Below are 20,365 nucleotides of genomic sequence, written 5' to 3' on the forward strand. Positions count from 1 at the left end.
CCGGAGAACCTCTTGCTGTGAGGCGACAAGGAAGTACCACAGTAAACCTTATTTATTGACATTAAAGTTCATTTGCCACAGATACTAAGAATTTTGAGATAACCTTAACCTCAGAAGTAAGAATGCAATTTTTATAGACCTTATGGAAATGAATAGTGCTAATATTCATGCCAAAAACAGCGCATATTATCTATCATCTCTGGAATTGAAACCTGTAATTGGATCCTACTAATGGATTATTTATATTTTCTTGGTGTAACAAGAAATTGCCCCTGAGGCACTGAACCATTGGAACCACTTTCAAAATGCTGTACATAAATAAAGTCTAAAATGGAGTCATGCATGCTTGAGAACTATTGCAAATATACCATGACAGTATGTGAATAATAATAGTGAAGTTCTATAACTCAGGCATGTGAGATACTTATAAAACAACTTATATTACTCGCTTTGCTCATGTTATCAAAATACCTTAATACTTTTATTACAACTTTCAGGCTGTAGACTAACATCTGTCATACTTCAAAATGATATTGTATGGCTCAAATGTTGCAAGTTATTTCAAGTTCCTTACCAATGATGTAAATATTATCACTACAATCTCATTTATCATCTGTTCTGTTCAAACCTTTATAAAATAGTTTTATTAACAATGATTACTTCATTTCATTCTTATTTCCTACTACATGAACTCCTGGATGTGGTTTCCTCATACTATTGGAGACATAAAATGATTTATTTGTAGTTTTATTGTAACATTTTATGGCTGCAGGTTTAGTTTTATATTTGTAATATACTTCATAAACTGCATTTACAAATTGATCCTTATTACTGGTCTTGATTCAGTTTTACTTGTAAGCTACTGACGTTATAACAAAACGCATCAACTCAGTTCAAACAGTAAGCTACAATGTAAGCTGCAGGCATCAGTTATCAGTGTGGATGGCCACAACACTCTGGGATACAGAGTCCTGAAATACCTAAAGGCTGAGGAAATACAAATATATATTTTCAAATACTGAAATAAAAACTGGTCTGTCTGTGACCATACACCATGGAAAGTTTGCCTTGATTATGTCTCTGCCACACTAAGGCAGAGACATCTATACTGACAGTGGCTACTGCTACTGGGGAAGCAACTTGGAATGGATTGCTCAGAGTTAGGCTTGGAATGTGAAGCTTTCTAACTTGGAATGAACTGCTCAGAGTTAGGCTTGGAATGTGAAGCTTACTAGCTTGGAATGGACAGCTCAGAGTTAGGCTTGGAATGTGAAGCTTACTAACTTGGAATGGACTGCTCAGAGTTAGGTTTGGAATGTGAAGCTTACTAACTTGGAATGGACATCTCAGAGTTAGGCTTAGAATGTGAAGCTTACTAACTTGGAATGGACTGCTCAGAGTTAGGCTTGGAATGTGATGCTTACTAACTTGGAATGGACAGCTCAGAGTTAGGCTTGGAATGTGAAGCTTACTAACCTGGAAGGCTTGGAATGTGAAGCTTACTAACTTGGAATGGACAGCGCAGAGTTAGGCTTGGAATGTTAAGCTTACTAGCTTGGAATGGACAGCTCAGAGTTAGGCTTGGAATGTGAAGCTTACTAACTTAGAATGGACTGCTCAGAGTTAGGCTTGGAATGTGAAGCTTACTAACCTGGAATGGACTGCTCAAACTTAGGCTTGGAATGTTAAGCTTACTAACTTGGAATGGACTGCTCAGAGTTAGGCTTGGAATGTGAAGCTTACTAACTTAGAATGGACTGCTCAGAGTTAGGCTTGGAATGTGAAGCTTACTAACCTGGAATGGACTACTCAAACTTAGGCTTGGAATGTGAAGCGTACTAACTTGGAATGGACTGCTCAGAGTTAGGCTTGGAATGTGAAGCTTACTAACCTGGAATGGACTGCTCAGATTTAGGCTTGGAAGCTTACTATCTGAAATGGAATTTGTAAACCTCAGAAGTCTTGAACCTCAGTGTTATAGGGTCTGCTAGTCAGGACCACTGAACTTTTAAAATTCACTTTAGAACTCTCATGAACAGTCTGGGAAAGGGAGCTGTTTATATGCTGGCTGTCACCAGTCTGTAGGTCATTAGTAATAAAAATACTATGACTGAGAATGAACAACCTGTGATATCAAGTTTTACAGTGGAAGGATCCTGTCTCTGAGAAGATGTGCCCTGCAGGATGGAATACCCAGCGTACAGTCTGTAAAAATCAGCATCAGAGAGGGCTCCAACTGGGATTTTACAGTGTTTACAATTATCCCCAGGGATTGAAAGAAATTGAGGAGAAAGCCCCAAGAAGAAATCAACCTGTCCTATGATTTATTGGCTAGGAATCAGTTATCCAGGTAAGGAAACAATTCACCCTTAGCAGCATCTGTTTCACTAAAACTATGAACATGCATTTTGTGAAACTCATGGGGACTGAGGTGAAAGTTAATGGCAGAGTCCTGAAATGGTAAAAACTGGCACCTGTCCAGACTCATGGGAACTTACTGAGCTTCCTGTTAGTATTTATGTGTAGGCAGGTGTTTTCAAGGACCAATCAGCACATCCAGTCTCCTTGTGACAGACAAGGAAGGGCAGACTATACTGTGACCACCAGAAAGTTTTTTCTGAAGATATACTGGTTTATATTACTCAGTTCTAATATCAGCCTGAGGTCCCTTGTTTTTTGGGTACCAAAAATACACTGGAGTAATAATATATTTGTTTTCATTCTGACCACTTTTTTTATGAAGTTTAACACCTCTTTCCTTGCTGCATTTTTTTATCACGTAAGAGAAGAGAGAGAGAGTGGGGCTAGAGTGGAGTATGGGGTGAGCAGGAGTGGGGCGTAGAGTGGGTCGTGGAATGGGGCAGGAGTGGGGCATAGAGTGTGCTAGAGTGGGGCTGGAGTGGAGTGTGGAGTGGGGCTAGAGTGGGGCATAGAGTGGGCTGGAGTGGGGTGTGGAACCTCTGCATATTACTGTCCTTAGCCACTTGTCTTGTGTGATAGCAAGCTACACATGCCAGAGAAGAGACATACAATTCCTGACAACCCCCAGAGTGAGATGGTCGCGCATAGTCTCAGGTATTCTGCTGTTGCCCCTTTAGAGGAAAGATAGTCTCTGGCCTGGCATATTATATTTGTGCTGGTTCCTGTTGATTGAATACAGAAGCGTGTACTAGCCTATAATAAGAGTTACCCCAATATGGCTAAGTATAAGAACAAGTTGCATTCAGTATCCCAATACATACCCATGTCAAATTAACTAGTGAAACAGAAAGACTGTTCCAAGAAAGACAAACTGAAGTAATGCATAAATGTCAAGGTACAGGTGAGGATGCACAATCTTGAAGTGGGACAGTCTGTGTTATTGTCACAAGGGAGGATGGAATAAACACTCACCTCTTTTCTATCCGCAACCCTATAAAGTCAAAGAGGTCAACAATCTCATGATCAGTGCAAGGGATAGACACACCTCAACAAAACATTGTTCTCTTATGAAACCATTTTTCAGTGATAGACCCATTTGGGCCTGACACATGTCTATGTACGACATTGTCTTTGGAGAAACACAATGTTCCTAATCCATCTGATATTTTCAGATTATTGAAAACTGTAACATTAGCATAAAAGTATGTGTGTGTGTGTGTGTGTGTGTGTGTGTGTGTGTGTGTGTGTGTGTGTGTGTGTGTGTGTGTGTGTGTGTGTGTGTGTGTGTGTGTGTGTGTGTGTGTGTGTGTGTGTGTGTGTGTATGTGTGTGCGTGCATTCATTTGTGCATATGCAAAACAATGCTGAAAAAAGTAATTCCTAGAGTCTGAAGTGTAAGCAGGGAGACAGTACTCAATAGTCAATTACCTACTTAGAAGTGCTATTATTAAGTGAGTAAATCACAGGAACTGAACATGACAGATCAAACATGAAGATGGAGGCAGTTATATGAATAGCACAAGTACAGTATATCACCTGTCATGCAACATCAAATCCAGATGGAACTTTAAAAGGCAGTAAACATGTCTTTGTCTCTTTGTCATGAGGATAGGGTTTCTGCCCTCACTATTACTTGTTTGAAATCAATCACAGTCAAAGTTTTTGAGGATGTGATTACACATGGAGGTGCGGGTGAGTAGCAGATCATGGACTATCTAATTCTTATTCTTTCCAGTTATGAGGGGAGGATACTAGGCAGCACACCACCACCCGATGGTGGAAGTTAGGGGTATGCACATGTTTAAATCAACATGGGAGGTTCTACCACCGAAGGAAACATAGCTCCAATTCATACTCCAGTGGAAATAAGTCCACAGACCAAAGGAAGGTATTTCTTTATTTATTTTACATTTGTTTACTGGGGAGGTCCCATTGACATTTTAAGGGAAAGCTTTTCAACTTAGTCTATGGGAGAATTAATGGGTATAGATGGGACAGTGGGGAGTAGGTGCCAGTGAGTTGGTAAGTAATGTTTGTGCATCTGTGGGAGTTTTAAAGAGGTTGGATAGTAGGTAGGGGAAAGGGGTTAGAATATGTCAGCCAGGTACAAGGCAGTTGCATGTCCAGGAGTTGTTTAGGTGGGAAATAAGCTGGTTTTGTTAGGTTTGTGTAAGGTACGAGAACAAAGTAAGTTATTCCACTCCTCCCTCCATCCCACAGTATGATGACACCATTCCTCACTGCTATCTGATTCTAAACCTTTGAATGAATTGGCAGCTCACAGCAAACTATGAATGGGTGGGTGCGTGACAGTCACTAGCAAAGTGTTATCTGAAAAAAAAATAGAGTTGAGACAGAAAAAAATAACAGAAAATATGGTTTTCTAACAAAGTAATAAAATAAATGTACTACTAATCAGCCTCTGAACTACTGGACATGATTACTCAGTAAACATGTCTGGTTTTCACAAAAATAGCCTTCCCTAATTTGATACAAATATAAAGCCATAACAGTATTATAATGTCGCTTGATGTTTCCATTTGCTAATAAAATTACTTTCTTTTTTTTGAGCTCCTAGCCCATGTGGTTAAGTTTCTATACCTGCTGTTAGCTGAAATGAGAAAAAAATATATGTATCGTTAACTAGAAATAGGTATGTAGATTTCTTCTGCATTTGTATCAGCTTCCTACATCGTCACTTGCCACTAGCTGTTAAGTTGTACTATAAGTTGCCAGACAGATATCAAAAAGCTTCTGTTTACTTTTTTACTATTGATTTTTGCACTATATGAGATCAAATGTTTATGTTATAAGGAGGCATGTCAGCATTCAGCTGCAATAGTCTTACACATAACATAAATAAATCCACTATTGTGTGATTTAAAACACTGTAAATAGCAACAGTAAGAAATAAATTAGTATAAGTCATAGTATTCCACTATTTTAAAGTTTAGTTATTACAATTCAGTTATTTTCCTGTTTCTGATAAAACCCATTTCCGAGCAAGGTCAGGATGTCTCATTTCATTCTCATTGTCTTGCTAAAATGAATTCCTTCATCAGATACCCCTTAAACAGAGGTGGACCTCAGGTGTAGGGGGGTGCTGGTGTCATCTTTACATTGTCAGAAGTAGGGAAGGCAGACATTTCTGCACCATTACTTACATTAGGAGTACAACACATTACTAATTACTTACGGTATACATTCCTTTCCATCTCCTCCGGCTTCCAATGATGAACCTGGATCCTCTTGTGTTCACGTTAGAGGGAAAAGGCTGGTCTAGGACCCTAGGATAGTTTGACAACAGAACATGTCTCCATAAATTGATTACTTTTCAGTCTGTTAAACTGATCCATTTATATTGACAATCATTCCAAGCATCATGCATAAGTATACAATACAGTATGTACATAATATGTCATAAAAAATGGTTCAGACATACAATATACACACATCAATAATGGTGTGGTACAAGCAAAATGAAATACAGGATGCACTTTAGAAATATTACATTAAGTGGGTTATTTTACTATTGCTGTTTATAATTACACCAAAGCAAAGCTAAAGGAAGAACTACTTTCTATAGCTAGCATCGAGGAGATAACTTAATATTTGAATGTGCATGTACCTAGTAACAGTATCTGACAGTCCAAACAAATAATTATATACATCTATTACTAAGTTCCCACTTCACTGACACACTACAGCCATATTTTGTCACAGGAGAGCCAGCACTCCCAAGCTGTAATCAAAGGTTATGTATGTATTTATGGCCGTGAGAAGGAGTACAAAAGTTACTAGAATTATGAGAAAAAGTCTGAAGGTCAATCATAAGTCTTATAAACGCTAGTACATTTCTTGCAAGTAATACTATTTAAGAAATATGTTGTGTAGCAGAGATATATAAATATTCTATGGTTTTTGGCACTAACACAAATTACATTGATGTGCTGTTACAGAACCACGGTGAGTGAAGATGAAAATATGAAAATTTGGTTACTCTGCAAAGAAGAAGTAGGAATGGAGGAAACATATAACGAGAGACACAGACAGAGTGAGAGAGATCAGAGACCAAAGCAAGGCGCCATGGCCTATGAGGTAGTAGGTTCCTGAGGGCAGTACAGCATCAGTATTTGTAGACAACACACAGTGATGGCAGGAAAATGATAAGGTGTCCATGAAAAGTGCAAGGACTTACTTCTAAGATATCTAATTAAGAGAGATGTAAAGGAGCTGTGTGGGGCTGACTGTCCCTCAGGATGCAGGCAACTAGTTTGCTGTAGGATGCAGAGCATAAATGGGATTTATTTTGACTGGTTAAAAATAAATCCACTTAAGACAGGCTCAGTTTGTATACATGCCAAAAGATGACATTTATGTTATTATTTCATACCTTGTAAGTGGACTGATCTGAAGATCCAGTTTAACCACATCCCAAGCCACAAGGCAAAATATATCTCAGAAATATATAACAGGAGTGCATTACAACAGCACTGTGCAATTTGGTTTTATGAGAGAGTGTGGTATCTCATATGAAAGAGACAGATTTTTTTAACAAATTCTTATTACTTACAAATAAGTCAAATAATGTTGCAGGAGACTCGCTCTACTCTTGATAAATTGCTAAACTCTGGAATAATATCCCCACACAAATAAAATTCTCCAACAAACTCAATAGTTTTAAACCACTGCTTAAACAACATCTTAACCAATCCTGGTCCTGCATATACTCAACACAAGGTTAAGACTTTGTGCTCACCTCATGATATTCTCCAAATACTCTCCTTAAACAGAATACTCTCAACCACTCACTGAAATGACAAAAGAATTTTTATACATAACTGCTATCTGTACAATCCACTAAGTTGCCTGTGATTTTCCACCTCTAAAATCTTAGAATGCATAAATGTAACTACTGTTTGTGTATAAATGTAAATAGAAATGTAACTATTCTGTGTTTAACTAGAATTTAGTATAATGCAATGTAACCAAATGGAGCTTTTCTCTCCAGGCCTCCACTGAAAATGGGTATTAGCCAGTCAGATTTTCCCAGTAAACAAAGACAAATAAATAAATAAATACATTTTTTATTAGAGAATGCTGGGATAAAAAACTTTCCTTGGCTAATGATAACCTAAGAGTTGATAACAAATAAGTTTGCAGGTGTAGCACGCAGGAATTGCAGACTGCCACAACACAAAACTACTTTGTTGTATGTTTTGTTTATTTCTGGGGCAGCTATTTTTCAAGTGGTCAAATATTAATTAACTCTAGGCTGGTGAGCAAGGTTTCAGTGGATCCACATGCATTTGATAAAATGCTACATCCCATTTTATTTGAAGATCTAAGAGTTTTATTTGTTTTTCTTATGTTAACCTGAACTGACTAGAAGGTGGTGTCAGCTAAGGATATAGGACAACTGTGGACTAGAGTCTTTGCAGAGTAATTTCTGCCTGGACAGCCATTAACTAACACAGAATAACATAACTCAGCTGATAACTTACATGGGAGGCAACCATGCAGTGAGGAGGTTGGGCAGTAATTGTCCACTGTGAAAAGTGAAACAAGTTTACAGTCCCTTAAGTGTTACTCCTGAAGATATTATTATATGGATATAAAAAATGGTACAGCCATGAGGAAATCTAGCCTGTAATACAGCTTGGATAATTCTTATTTTCACTTCAGTATTCATTCCTGTGGTAACTCCAACTGGTGGTAAAGTTTGCAATTGCTTCTTTTATATTTTAACTGCATGGCATACCTTTGTCACTGTCAAATCATTTCCCTATTGATTTGTTGACAGCTTAAGTTGTTGAATGCGTAGTCATTGACACCTAAGTGTCAAATGCTTAAAATAGCGAATGGCCACATCATCGAATTCTTTCCTCGGGAAAGAATTTGCGTGGCCGTTCTCAGGGATTTGCCCTTTCACCAATGTACAGCGGTCTTGGAGTTGGTATATTTAGTTGGGGGTGTGTGGGAGGTGCAGCCCCCCACATTGGGTGGTGTGGGGAGTGAAGCCCTTCACTATGTTTGGGTGTGTTTGTTTATTTTGTTTGTGGATGGCCAAGTGAATTCTTTCCCTAGGAAATAATTTGATGATTTGGCCGTTCACTGTTTTTAGCTTTCGATGCTTAGGTGTCGACGATTTTGGATTCGACAATCTAAGGTGTTGATGATTTTGGATTCGACAACCTAAGCTGTCGATGTTATGATATAGACGCAACAAATCATACATATATAACATCATCGGCTACTTCAGTAGTAATATCATTGAGGGAGGAACACTGCTTTTTTGATTATTTTTTTCAGTTTATCTGTTTGTTAGCCAGGGAAACCTACTACATAGGACTGCTTTTATCAGGGAGCTTGGGGACAAGAATTAGTTAACTGACTTAGTTAGGGTCATACATTAGCCAAATGCAGAGGGAGGAAATCAAACAAAGGATTGCAGAATGAAACGCATTAACAGCTTGCAGCTTTAATCCTCTGCAATAAACTGCCAGACACTGTAGTGAACTCATCTTGTTTACTGGAAACAAAACAGTGTTCATCTTAGTGGAGAACAAATAACTCTTTGCACTGAATCAAGTTTCATGGACATATACAGCTATATTGCATGTTTTTATGTGCATATATTGTGGAAAAGATACCACAAATGAAGGCAGCACAAACCATATCGGGCTGCCATCTCTGATTACAAACATAGAGAAAACCAGAGGACCAAGTGCTGACCCTTGTCATCCACCCACTGTTGTGGTGTTGGAACCCCCCTTGCAATGAGCCCACTTTACCAAATAGGTGTGAACATTCTGGTAATGATGAAACCATGCTGATTCAGAGATGGCAATGTCTTCTGCAAGACATCATAATAACAGTAGTGGATCATGTGCTGTATCAGAACCTTTAGACAGGTGTAAACAGTGAGCTGTGGTAGACTTCCACTTTTCTAATGATATTCATATGCCTTCAGTCAAGCTGACTACATAGCCACTACTGAATTTAAATTGTGTCTCAGATAACACAAGAATACTGACATAAGTAGTTAATGGAGTTTCAGACAGACAACTTTCTCCAGTATTTGACCTGAGGGTTTAGTAGGTCAATAGGTGTGCAGTTTTCAATTTCTTTAAGATCTCCTTTGTGAAAAGGAACTATCATACATTTGTTCCACAGATTTAAGTTCTTTCTTTCTGTAAGGCTGACATGGAAGATCCAGGTAATGAACTGCAGTTGGCAACAGGTGTGAACACTTTGAAGGAAGGCATCTGCCAAAAGGGTCCTTGTTTCTTCATACTGAAAATAAGCTTCGACATCATTGCTTGCTTACCCCTCCAAAATGAAATTGGGGAGGCTCTGTGAGCTTGCACCTTACCCCTCCAAAATGAAATTGGGGAGGCTCTGTGAGCTTGCATCTTACCCTTCTAAAATGAAATTGGGGAGGCTCTGTGAGCTTGCACCTTACCCCTCCAAAATGAAATTGGGGAGGCTCTGTGAGCTTGCACCTTACCCCTCCAAAATGAAATTGGGGAGGCTCTGTGAGCTTGCACCTTACCCCTCCAAAATGAAATTGGGGAGGCTCTGTGAGCTTGCACCTTACCCCTCCAAAATGAAATTGGGGAGGCTCTGTGAGCTTGCACCTTACCCCTCCAAAATGAAATTGGGGAGGCTCTGTGAGCATGCACCTTACCCCTCCAAAATGAAATTGGGGAGGCTCTGTGAGCTTGCACCTTACCCCTCCAAAATGAAATTGGGGAGGCTCTGTGAGCTTGCACCTTACCCCTCCAAAATGAAATTGGGGAGGCTCTGTGAGCTTGCACCTTACCCCTCCAAAATGAAATTGGGGAGGCTCTGTGAGCTTGCACCTTACCCCTCCAAAATGAAATTGGGGAGGCTCTGTGAGCTTGCACATAACGACTAGGAAGCAGAAGATCATAGGACTATCCTCAACAGTCATTGTTTCCAATTTCATCCAAGATGCTACATGTAAGCCCATCCCCGCACTCTTGCAATCACTGAATGAGCTAGTTTTCCTTCTGCAACCGCGACAAACTCCTAACCTCTGATTCTGACAACACTGTTCACCATCACTGTTCACTAGCATTTCCTAAGATCTCAGTAAATCAGCACCAGCAGAATTTCCTAAGATCTCAGCAAACCCGCACAACTACTCTGAAGAATTCACTTTTTGCCTTATGCTCCGTAGAAAGCGCCTCATACAAGTATGGGGTAGCATTATGGAGCTCCCTCTTCACATAAATATGGACTTGATCGGTCTTTCTTTTTTCTTTTTAGAAATTCTTGCCTGACTTATAAATTTAATTCCACATAATAGAGATTCTTTACATTGACCAAATTTAATTTTTTTTCTTATCTATATATCCTTATCCAACTTACACTAATAATTTCTAAAATATATTGTACAAAGTTGCATTCTCTCTCCACAGATTATACTTGTATCTAATTTGTAAACCTTATATTACAGCTTCACATTAATGTTTAAATTCTCTTTTCATTTATAAAATGGGCTTGGAGAATGAATGATCCACAGTAAACACTCAATGTTGCAAGGGGTGGTGGGTTAATGTACAGGGACAGCCAGGTAAAAAGAAGATGCCTAAACTGGTATGAAATCTATGCACCAAGACTAAAATCCTTTACTGGAGCCACCATTCCCACCATTTCCTTTTCTGTCACTAACCATAACTTTTAAAGGAGAACCGCACCCACATACATGTCTTGAGGTTTCCTACATTTTAACACCACTTTTGGACTCTGTATACCTTTTTATATTTTTTTAAATGTAATTCCAGATTCTGCCCACATGGGGTCCAGCATCTTGATTTTTTAGTACACCTCTAGGTAGACCACAATGCACTCTTTGGCTTTAAAATATTACATCATAGCCCCTAAGGTACTGTCAATGCACTGACTTTATGTGTGTTTTCACATTTACCCTGCTTTCTTTTAGTCAGTCAGGTTTAATTACTATTTCTTGCTTTTCAGTGACTACTTAAAAGGCAGACAGGATAATCACACAGAACAGTATTCTCGGTGCCTGTAACTTATTTTTCTTTCAAAAGTGGCCAATTTTCATTCTTTTGTTATGCCTGAGTTGTAGTCCTGAAACTCATCTCCCCTGCCCATAAACAACTCCCCATACTATCTGTCAGGTAATTTGAGCTGTTTGCTGCTGTGATTGATAGCGCACAGCAGGAGACAAGATTCATGTACTGTTGTTACCTTGTACTATCCACTATTGTTGCCAGACAATGTGCTACCAATTAGTAGGTAGTAAGGATTAACATTTGAGGACAGAAAGAGGCTATGGTGCAGTAAAAATAAGTGCCCCCACTGTAAGTAGGTGGAAAGTACAAGGCACATGAACTTTGTCTCATGCTGTGAGCTATCAATCACAGCAGCAAACAACTCAAATTACCTTTGCCACTTTGACAGACACAAACGGGAGGTGTTTACAGGGAGGAGAGATGAGTTTAAGGACTACAACTCAAGATTAAGAAAAGAATGAAAATTGGCCACTTTAGAAAGAAAAATAAATAGGCACTGAGAATACTGTTCTGTATGATTGCCTCTGTTTGTCTTTTAGGTAGTCTTTGAAAAGTAAGAAATGGTAATTACATCTGACTGACTAAAAGAAAGGAGGGTATATGTGAAAACACATGTAAAGTCAATGCATTGACAGGAACTTAAGGGCTCTAATGTAATATTCTAAAGCCAAACACTACATTGTGGGTGGGATACCTAGAGGTAGACTAAAAAATCAAGATGCCAGACCCCATGTGGGCAGACTCTGGAATTACATTTAAAAATATAAAAAAGTATATATAGTCCCAAAGTGGTGTTAAAATGTAGGAAACATCAAAACATGATGAAATAAACATGTATTTTTAGTCTGTAGCTATGTTTCTCCTTTAAGAGCCATGTTTAGTGAGTTGGGAAAAAATAACATAAAAATAAATGAATAAAAATAACAGAACTAACAAAGGTAACTGCAGTAGCAGTTACAAGGGCCTGTCATTTCCTTTCATATAACTAATAGTGGTTCTTAAAAAGCTAAACAAAAACAAAACAAAACAAAACAAAATCAAGTAACTACAACAGCAGTTGCAAGGATGTGTGTGTGCATTTCAGTTTCTATACATTTGTAAGAGACTGTGCATTTCTCTGCCTATGCCTCTGTCTATGTGCATGTATATTTGTGTGTGAGTGTGTGTGTGTGTGTAGATATATATATATATATATATATATATATATATATATATATATATATATATATATATATAACTACGGTTCACTTTGTCAAAATAATGGAATATTGCCAAAATGAACGGATATACTTTTTTCTTTTTGAAATTGTGTGTTGCTAATGTCAGAAATGCCAGTGTTCAGAGCACTGACATGTCCACATGGAGTATGGGGTTTGGTTGACTGCAAGTAAATGGGATTTAATGTGAAATGTTTGTATATATACCAAATGTTTCAGCATTAGGGTTAGGAGTGTATGTGCAAGTGTTTGTGTGCTAAGGTTAAAGTAAAGGATATGTGAGGGGATAGATTTAGTGCTGTGCATGTGTGTTGTGCTTGGCTCTTTGTCTGGGGGTCTTATGTTCTGATACTATGAGGGAAATGATTTTTGGAATGTAGTGTGTAGGACTGGGATTAGGGACAGGGTTAGGGTTAGCACAAATGATTAAGTTGGTTGCTCCTGTGTCTACCTCACTCATATGTGTTAATCCTAACTCTAATCCTGCCACTGCCCACAATCCCAATCCTACCCGGTACATTATGAAGAACTGTTTGTCTGAAATGCAGTACTGTTAGGTAAAGTAAGCCTGTAGGTATTGTTATGTTTTAGGGACATTTTTTTTATTTAACAGTCATGAAAGGACAGCATTTGCTTCCCCCGTTCAATCAGTTCTGGTTCAGGATTTTTTGTTTTGATAGTCATTAATGTTAATATTTACTTTTAATTTTTATTTTTTTAGGTTAAATATTCACTGATATGAACATATTTTAAGTGAGTGTGTGTGTGTGTGTGTGTGTGTGTGTGTGTGTGTGTGTGTGTGTGTGTGTGTGTGTGTGTGTGCACGCAGACATTATTAAATACATAATATATTTTTGGATGCAAAATACACCCTGCAACAACAATTACATGTCCTACAGCAACTTTGAAACATTATGTAGAGGAAGTATTTTACATAAAATATAAAAAATATTAACACAGTAAAAGTAAAATAAATAGAAAATAATTTAACAGCTACAATAATGCCCTCCAGGGTGGGAGATACAGGAAAATAATGGCTCTTCCAAGATTGGAGAGGCCATCCTCCTATGACATCGGATCTCACAACACTCCTGAGTAGTCACTATTTCCCTGTAACACCCACCCTGTCGGGTATTATTGCTTGCATATTGCTTTGATTTTATTTAAATAACTATATTCATTTTATTTAGAATTGCTTTTCATTTTATACATCACGTAAATCAAAACAAATTTTTACTGCCACATGGTACTTGATTATCCAGTTTGGCTGTTCGTTTGGGTGCATTCTTTATGGAATCTGCACATCCTGCCTGAATCTATTTGGATTTTAATAAGGTGATCATGTTTTATCCTACCTCCCAGAGATGTGCCATATGTGAACTGGCATTCCTCTGAAATGTGCATATCCTGTAGTGGACTGGATCCCTTCCCAGAATTATTTCCTCTTCATTGCACCTACTGAGTGGCAGGATAAACTGAGCATTCCCACAAACTTAAGCTAGGTAAAATTAGTTACTTAGTACTTTCTGCTAATAGCTTACTGTCAGGTAATAATAGGTCACAGTTTTACAGAAGCATCATCTATGTCTGTACAAGATTTTTTTCTGAGTAAAAAGACAGGAGTAATGTGAGAACCCATATTAATAGATCTGTCATCATTTATATGACCAGTAGTTCCTTGTTTAAAAAGATACTTGTCACAGACATTCCCATATTTTACATAGAGATTCATGTAATTTTGCATTTTTACTGAGTATACCAGTGCATGTAGTAAGTGTGATCAAAATTTAAAGCAACATTTGGTAAAAACAGCCCCCCACACACACACACTAATTCAACTCTACCCGTGTTCCCCAATTTGGTGACGTGTCCCCTGCTTGATATGTTCCTTATGTAAATATGTAATCAGGTACAATAATTTCTTTACAGCCAGATATGGAGCATTTGCCCACATCAAACAACTCAATTCTTGATAGTCAGTGTTCATTGTATATTGGGGAAACTGTAGATGCAAGCATTTCTACACAGGAAAGACTTTCTCTGTGTTTGTGACATGAACTGTGTAGCACTGCTATGCTTTGACGGTGTCAGGCATGACAAACACCTCATTCTTCTAATTTACAAGCTGCGTTCCATTTTTATTGGAATTGATCAATTCATCTTAGAAAAACTCCAGCAGGCAATTTAAATGTACTTTTGGATTTCATTAAAAAAATTGATTTATAAACTGAAAGCATAAAGATTATAGATTGCCTAGTTTGAATAGTCTGCTGTAAAAGTGATAAAACATTATGTCTATTTATTTATTTATTGAGACAATGTTGATGCATTTATTTAATAATGTTTTGTATTACTGTTGTTGTTCTGCTTTGTTATATGATAGATTAGTTTTAAAATCTTTCTTGCATATAGTATGACTTGTGCTTTTTTGATATTTATTGAGTTAAGGTGATTTTAAGAAATTGTTATTAGTTTTTGGCAATAAGAATGTTGTCTGTGCTACTCAGTTGTTCTTGACTCCATTTTTTTCCTGAGGAAGCCTAAGGGTAAAAACAGTACAGTATAATTAGTTGTTGCTTTGATAAAAAGATCCTTTTATCTGATGTTTCACAGATTTTTTTGTAGTTTGTGTTTGTTGTCATATTTAAATAGTACTGTGTTAATCACTTTCTAGTTTTTCTTTCAAGTCTGTGACTTGTACAAAGCCATATAAGAATATATTGCTATATGAGGAGAGCTTTTTTGATTAAAGTCAAGTTCCCAAAATATGCACGAAGAGAAGAAAATAGTCTTGAGATCATAGATTTCAAGTAAGCAGACTAGTTAAGTAGAACACTCAATGTGCATCTTAAATGCAAAATAAATAAATAAAACATCGAGTTAATATTCAAAGGAAATCTCCCCTTCTGGCAGAAGCTGGGCAATAGCCTTGAAAATAATTCTATTCAAAAAGGGTTCAGTGTTACGTAGAACACAGCTGGTTAAACAAGTTAAATAAATGCACTGCGTAAAGTAAAGTAAATCAGCTGATATTTAAGGAGAGAGAGATAACGTTTCAAATATTTAGGGGAGCCAGGCCTGTATAGAAATAGGTTGTACATCAAAGAGAAAATTATACTTGCACTGTATAAATAGCAAGTATTTGTACAATGTATCTGGATTCGGCTCTTCACACAGGGGACATCTTGTTGTTGGGGAACATGAACAGAGAAATCTATACTAATGTCCTAAACTATACTCCACAAATAACTCCTAGATGAGAAATGAATAATATCTAGGATATTGTTGTCTGGGAAGCTCAAGAAAGTTTAGTTTTGTTTCTTCATGAAGGATTAGGAGCTGCTCTCTTGAAACTCATAACTTATGGTTACCCCCTTTCTCAGAAGGTTTCAGCTGTCCAAGTTTATCATAGCTTCATAGGTAGGTACTAGGCTATCGGCCCTAGGGCCCATACAAGCCTAGCCAAAAAATGTACCCTAGCTTTCGCCACCCAAGAAAATTATTTTCCTGTGCCCCTGTCGAGCAGAGCCACAGAAGGGATCACCGGGGTGAATTTCCCATTTCCCATCCAATCATCAAGATTTTTCTTGAAGAGTGCTAATGAGGAGCTCTGTTTGACATAGATAGGTAGTCTGTTCCAGAGTATGGGAAGTCTCTGGGACAGGAATCTATCCCTCCAGCATGTTCTGTTTATTGTGGTGACAAGGTTAAGGTCCCTAGAGCGTGTAGCTCAGAGGGATTGGGATTTCTTTAAGTGGAGCATGTCCAACAGCTCTGGGTTTGACATAGCTTTGTATGTTAGGCAGAGATCACCCCTGAGTAGGCGATATGCGATGGAGTAAAGCTGTAGTTTTGCTAATATTGTGAACCTCAATGTTACAAGTTGAATATTTTCATGCAAGGTTTACAGGCTCAGTTCTTCTTACAAGTGGGGTCATATTATTGGAGACCTGTATTCCAGAAATTGAAGTTGTTTAATCAACTGAAGATGATTTAGTGTTGTTTCTCCAAAACTGATATATAAACCACTCACTTGGAACACACAAATTAAGAATGCCTTAGCTAAAAACATGTAGGATTCCTAACTGATTACACTGAAAATGCAAACCTGCATCCTACATGTAGAAAGTTCACAAATGACATACCTGGGGTCAAGTTCTCTCACAGGGGACATCATGTGGTAGGAGACCAGTAGAAGGAAACTGTGTTCCCTATCCACAGTGCAGTCCACTCATGTTCCCTAGAGCAGAAATGGATATAATCTATATTTCCTAAGTAGTTTCATACACCCTTCCTTACTTCCTCACAAATGGGAAAAAGAACTACTCTTCTGAGATTCATGACTTATGGTTGCCTTACTGAAAAATTATACTTACTGTGACGTCCCTCCTCTGGGCTAGTAATCAAGGAGCCTCAATCTTCACCACTGACACCAGTGGGGAACATTCAGTTAGAACAAAAATGGATACACATAGTATTTTCAGATGCAGCTCTCTGCACCAAGCACAATTTCCCTTAACAGCATACAGGGAGCACACTGCAGTCCTGGGGCTGGGGTTTCCTCTCCAGGCCCCAAATAAGGCTACACCTTTCTCACTGCAGAAATCAGTGCTGTGTGTCCCTGTTCCAAATAGCTGACACACACACTCTTTGAGATCTGATTTACACACACACACACACACACACACACACACACACACACACACACACACACACAGACACACACACACAGACACACACACACCTGGCAAGGCTGGCTCAGATTTACCTGCTATAACACCTCCACCCAGACTATGAGGTAGATTCACTGCCACCAGCCAGCTACTTTTAGACTCTTACAAGGGTACCCAATTACTCTTACTAAAATTAATACTTATATTAAGCAAGAGGCAAGACTTTCAGGAGCATGAAGCCACCGTGCCACCAAATAAATGCAATTACTCTCAAGGGTTAAAATATTTTCTAAATCACCAGCCACAATGAAAGGTATAGAAATATTTAATAATAAATAATAATAAAAAAAGGAAACATTGAATATCTATTTACAATAAACACCAGAGTTTTAATTCACAGGAAATATGAAAAATAGCACAGATGGCATGATTCAAACAGATACAGAAAAACAATGTTTAATTAGTCTCACTATATTTTCCTAACTGACTGAACAATTACTTTTCCCTGGTTACTTACTAAAACAAGACAAGATTAAGTAAATGAGTATGCTGTGTCAGTTCCAACAACAGAGTGCTTAGTGTCACATCTCTCACTGGTATCTAAATACAATTTCAGTGCTGGCTACAGAATGACATCACATCTGGTCACCTGATTCTGTGGTTCCCACACTACCCACTCTGACTAGAAGCTGAGTTAGGATCTAGCAGAGATGTGTCACAATACACACCTAGGACTCTGCTAAAGCTTATTCCAGTATCTGGAAACTGTAAAGCAATTCCAACCTTTTCATCCTTCCTGCAGAGACTAACCAGCTATTCTCTGGCACCCCAGGGTAGGAATTAGTTCACCACTAAGGACAATAAGACCAAGTAATTTAATTTCAAGCTATTTTTCTTAAGGTTAGCTGGGCTGAGCTTAACTCCTTCCCTTCTAGCATCCTCTGTTAACATATATACACATCATCAGCTCCAGTACAATCTGACAAGCATGTATATTTCTTTTCTGTCTAGCAGGACCCACTGTTGATACATTTTTAACACAAGCATCTGTACAAATCAGTTTGATATCCAAGTGACATAAATTCTTTACAAAATTCCAGCTAGTTATGCTGACATGTGTTAACACATACACTGACCTACTCTCTCTAGCATAGCTGGCACTACCTCACATCATCACACTTACTTCTAAATTAATATCATATAGTACCAAATTATGTCAAGACCTGCTGAAGCTAAGGTTTACCAATATATGACATGTGCCATCATCAATTCAAGCTTTGGTGAGATTCTCATATAAGACACTTTTAGTCCCTTGTTAGTATATACTGTACTATGGGATAACAAGTATGACTTCCTTGCTTGCACAGTGGATAGAGAAGCAGAAACCTTGCTCACAGAAGACAGCAGGTTTTGTCCAAGTTTCTAAAACATATAACATAAGATCTGTAAAGCACATATGCATATAGAGACAGAGATCTAAAATATTTATTTTCTGCTGAACTCTTTTTGTCGCTGTAATCCAGTCTGCCTTTGGCCTGCAGTATCCCAAGTTCTGCACTGTATAACACATTTCCCTTCCCTGCCTTCGTTTATGATTTTTTTACTCAGTTTCATCTTCCTAGACAAAAAGGAAAAATACACTATACAATAAATTAAGTTTTCCCAAAGAAACAAATCCATTAAGGGAAAATGATTTTCCTGAAATATTTCAACCTGCAGACTTACCTCTCATTCTTGCTTTTTATATTTTTATCTTTTCTGAATTGGTAGGATATTGTGAACAGTCCTTGCAAAGATGAAACTTATGTTCTAGGTCTGCCCTTTAGGCATATTTGGCAACTGCTACACAGAAAAATTGGTATCTGTATCACCGTGCTTCTTCCTATTCTGTACATGGAGTCAGGGTGTCACATCATCAGTGACCATTACCTAGAACAGTGTTTACACTGTCAGGTATCTAGCCCTAACACAGTCATTTTTCATGCCTTTTTTAATATCAAAGTCAGTCTAAACAGTCTATGTAAAACAAAGGTTGCTGAATAAACAGAATGGGACTATTTTATTACTTCCCCATTTCTAGGCCTGTGAGCACTGCTCTACAGACACAGCTGCAAACAGTTTTATCAAGTTCATTGTCATGGCAGCCACAAGTGTGCAGCATTGTCTCATGACAGAATGGGACAAACTGCTTGGAAATATTTAATGTACCAACTGTTACAGAATGTAGTAACTAACACTGCTTGTTTTCCTGCAGAGGTGCACTTAACTCAGTCAGATAAAATGGCTTCCATATTTTCTTTATATGAATGACTTCATATACTTTGCTCCTCAAAAGGATAACAAAGTAGTCTACATATTAAATATATGATCCATGATAAACACATCTTTTAGTGTCACTTGTCTCTTGAGTGCATAGCTCTCGACCATCCCTGATGTTGCAGTGTCCCTTATGTTGCTTCCTATTTTTGCCCTGTCCCTTTTAAAATGTTTGATTTTCTTCCGAATCAAGGAGGATTTCTGTCAATCAATAATGCCAGACCTTAGAATTTCATAATTCTTATTGTTACGTAAATCCATGGTGATACAAAACCTGTTGCTGCATCAAATTTTTAAGCGAATTAGAGTAATACGTAAAAATCAACACTTATTTTGGGTGTTTGTCCTAAATTACTTTTTTGCTTTGTCCCTGCCTTTTTCTTGAGCAAAAAGAAGTTCAGGGTAGTACTTCAGTGTAATAAATATGAAGAAAACAGTTGCTTAAGCCTAATGGAGGTACACATTTTCATATTTATGCATATAAATTCCATTTATAAATACTAAATTTGAAGACAGTCTGCTAGTGTGTATGACCTCAGAATGCTTACTACATTTCCCTACTAGTGCATTCTAATCCTGAAGAAATATTTTGCACCATAATCCCCTGTGGAACTAAGTAGTGACTAATGCAAGTGAGTGAATCATACCTCTCAACTCTCCATATTTTGCAG

The 20,365-nt window shown here is 37.9% G+C and overlaps 1 protein-coding gene across 1 annotated transcript in view; it reads right to left on the reverse strand.

Moving 5' to 3' along the window:
• Positions 1-20,365, reverse strand: part of TSPEAR (thrombospondin type laminin G domain and EAR repeats) — a 219,749-nt gene that overhangs the window by 182,407 nt on the left and 16,977 nt on the right. The window contains exon 4 of the mRNA XM_044060283.1: positions 5,617-5,707. Coding sequence (XP_043916218.1) covers positions 5,617-5,707 — 91 coding nt within the window. The remainder of the gene's footprint in view (positions 1-5,616; positions 5,708-20,365) is intronic.

The sequence above is a fragment of the Protopterus annectens genome, chromosome 2.part0 (genome assembly GCF_019279795.1).
Source record: "Protopterus annectens isolate FY-2018-M chromosome 2.part0, PAN1.0, whole genome shotgun sequence".
NCBI classification, from domain to species: domain Eukaryota; kingdom Metazoa; phylum Chordata; order Ceratodontiformes; family Protopteridae; genus Protopterus; species Protopterus annectens.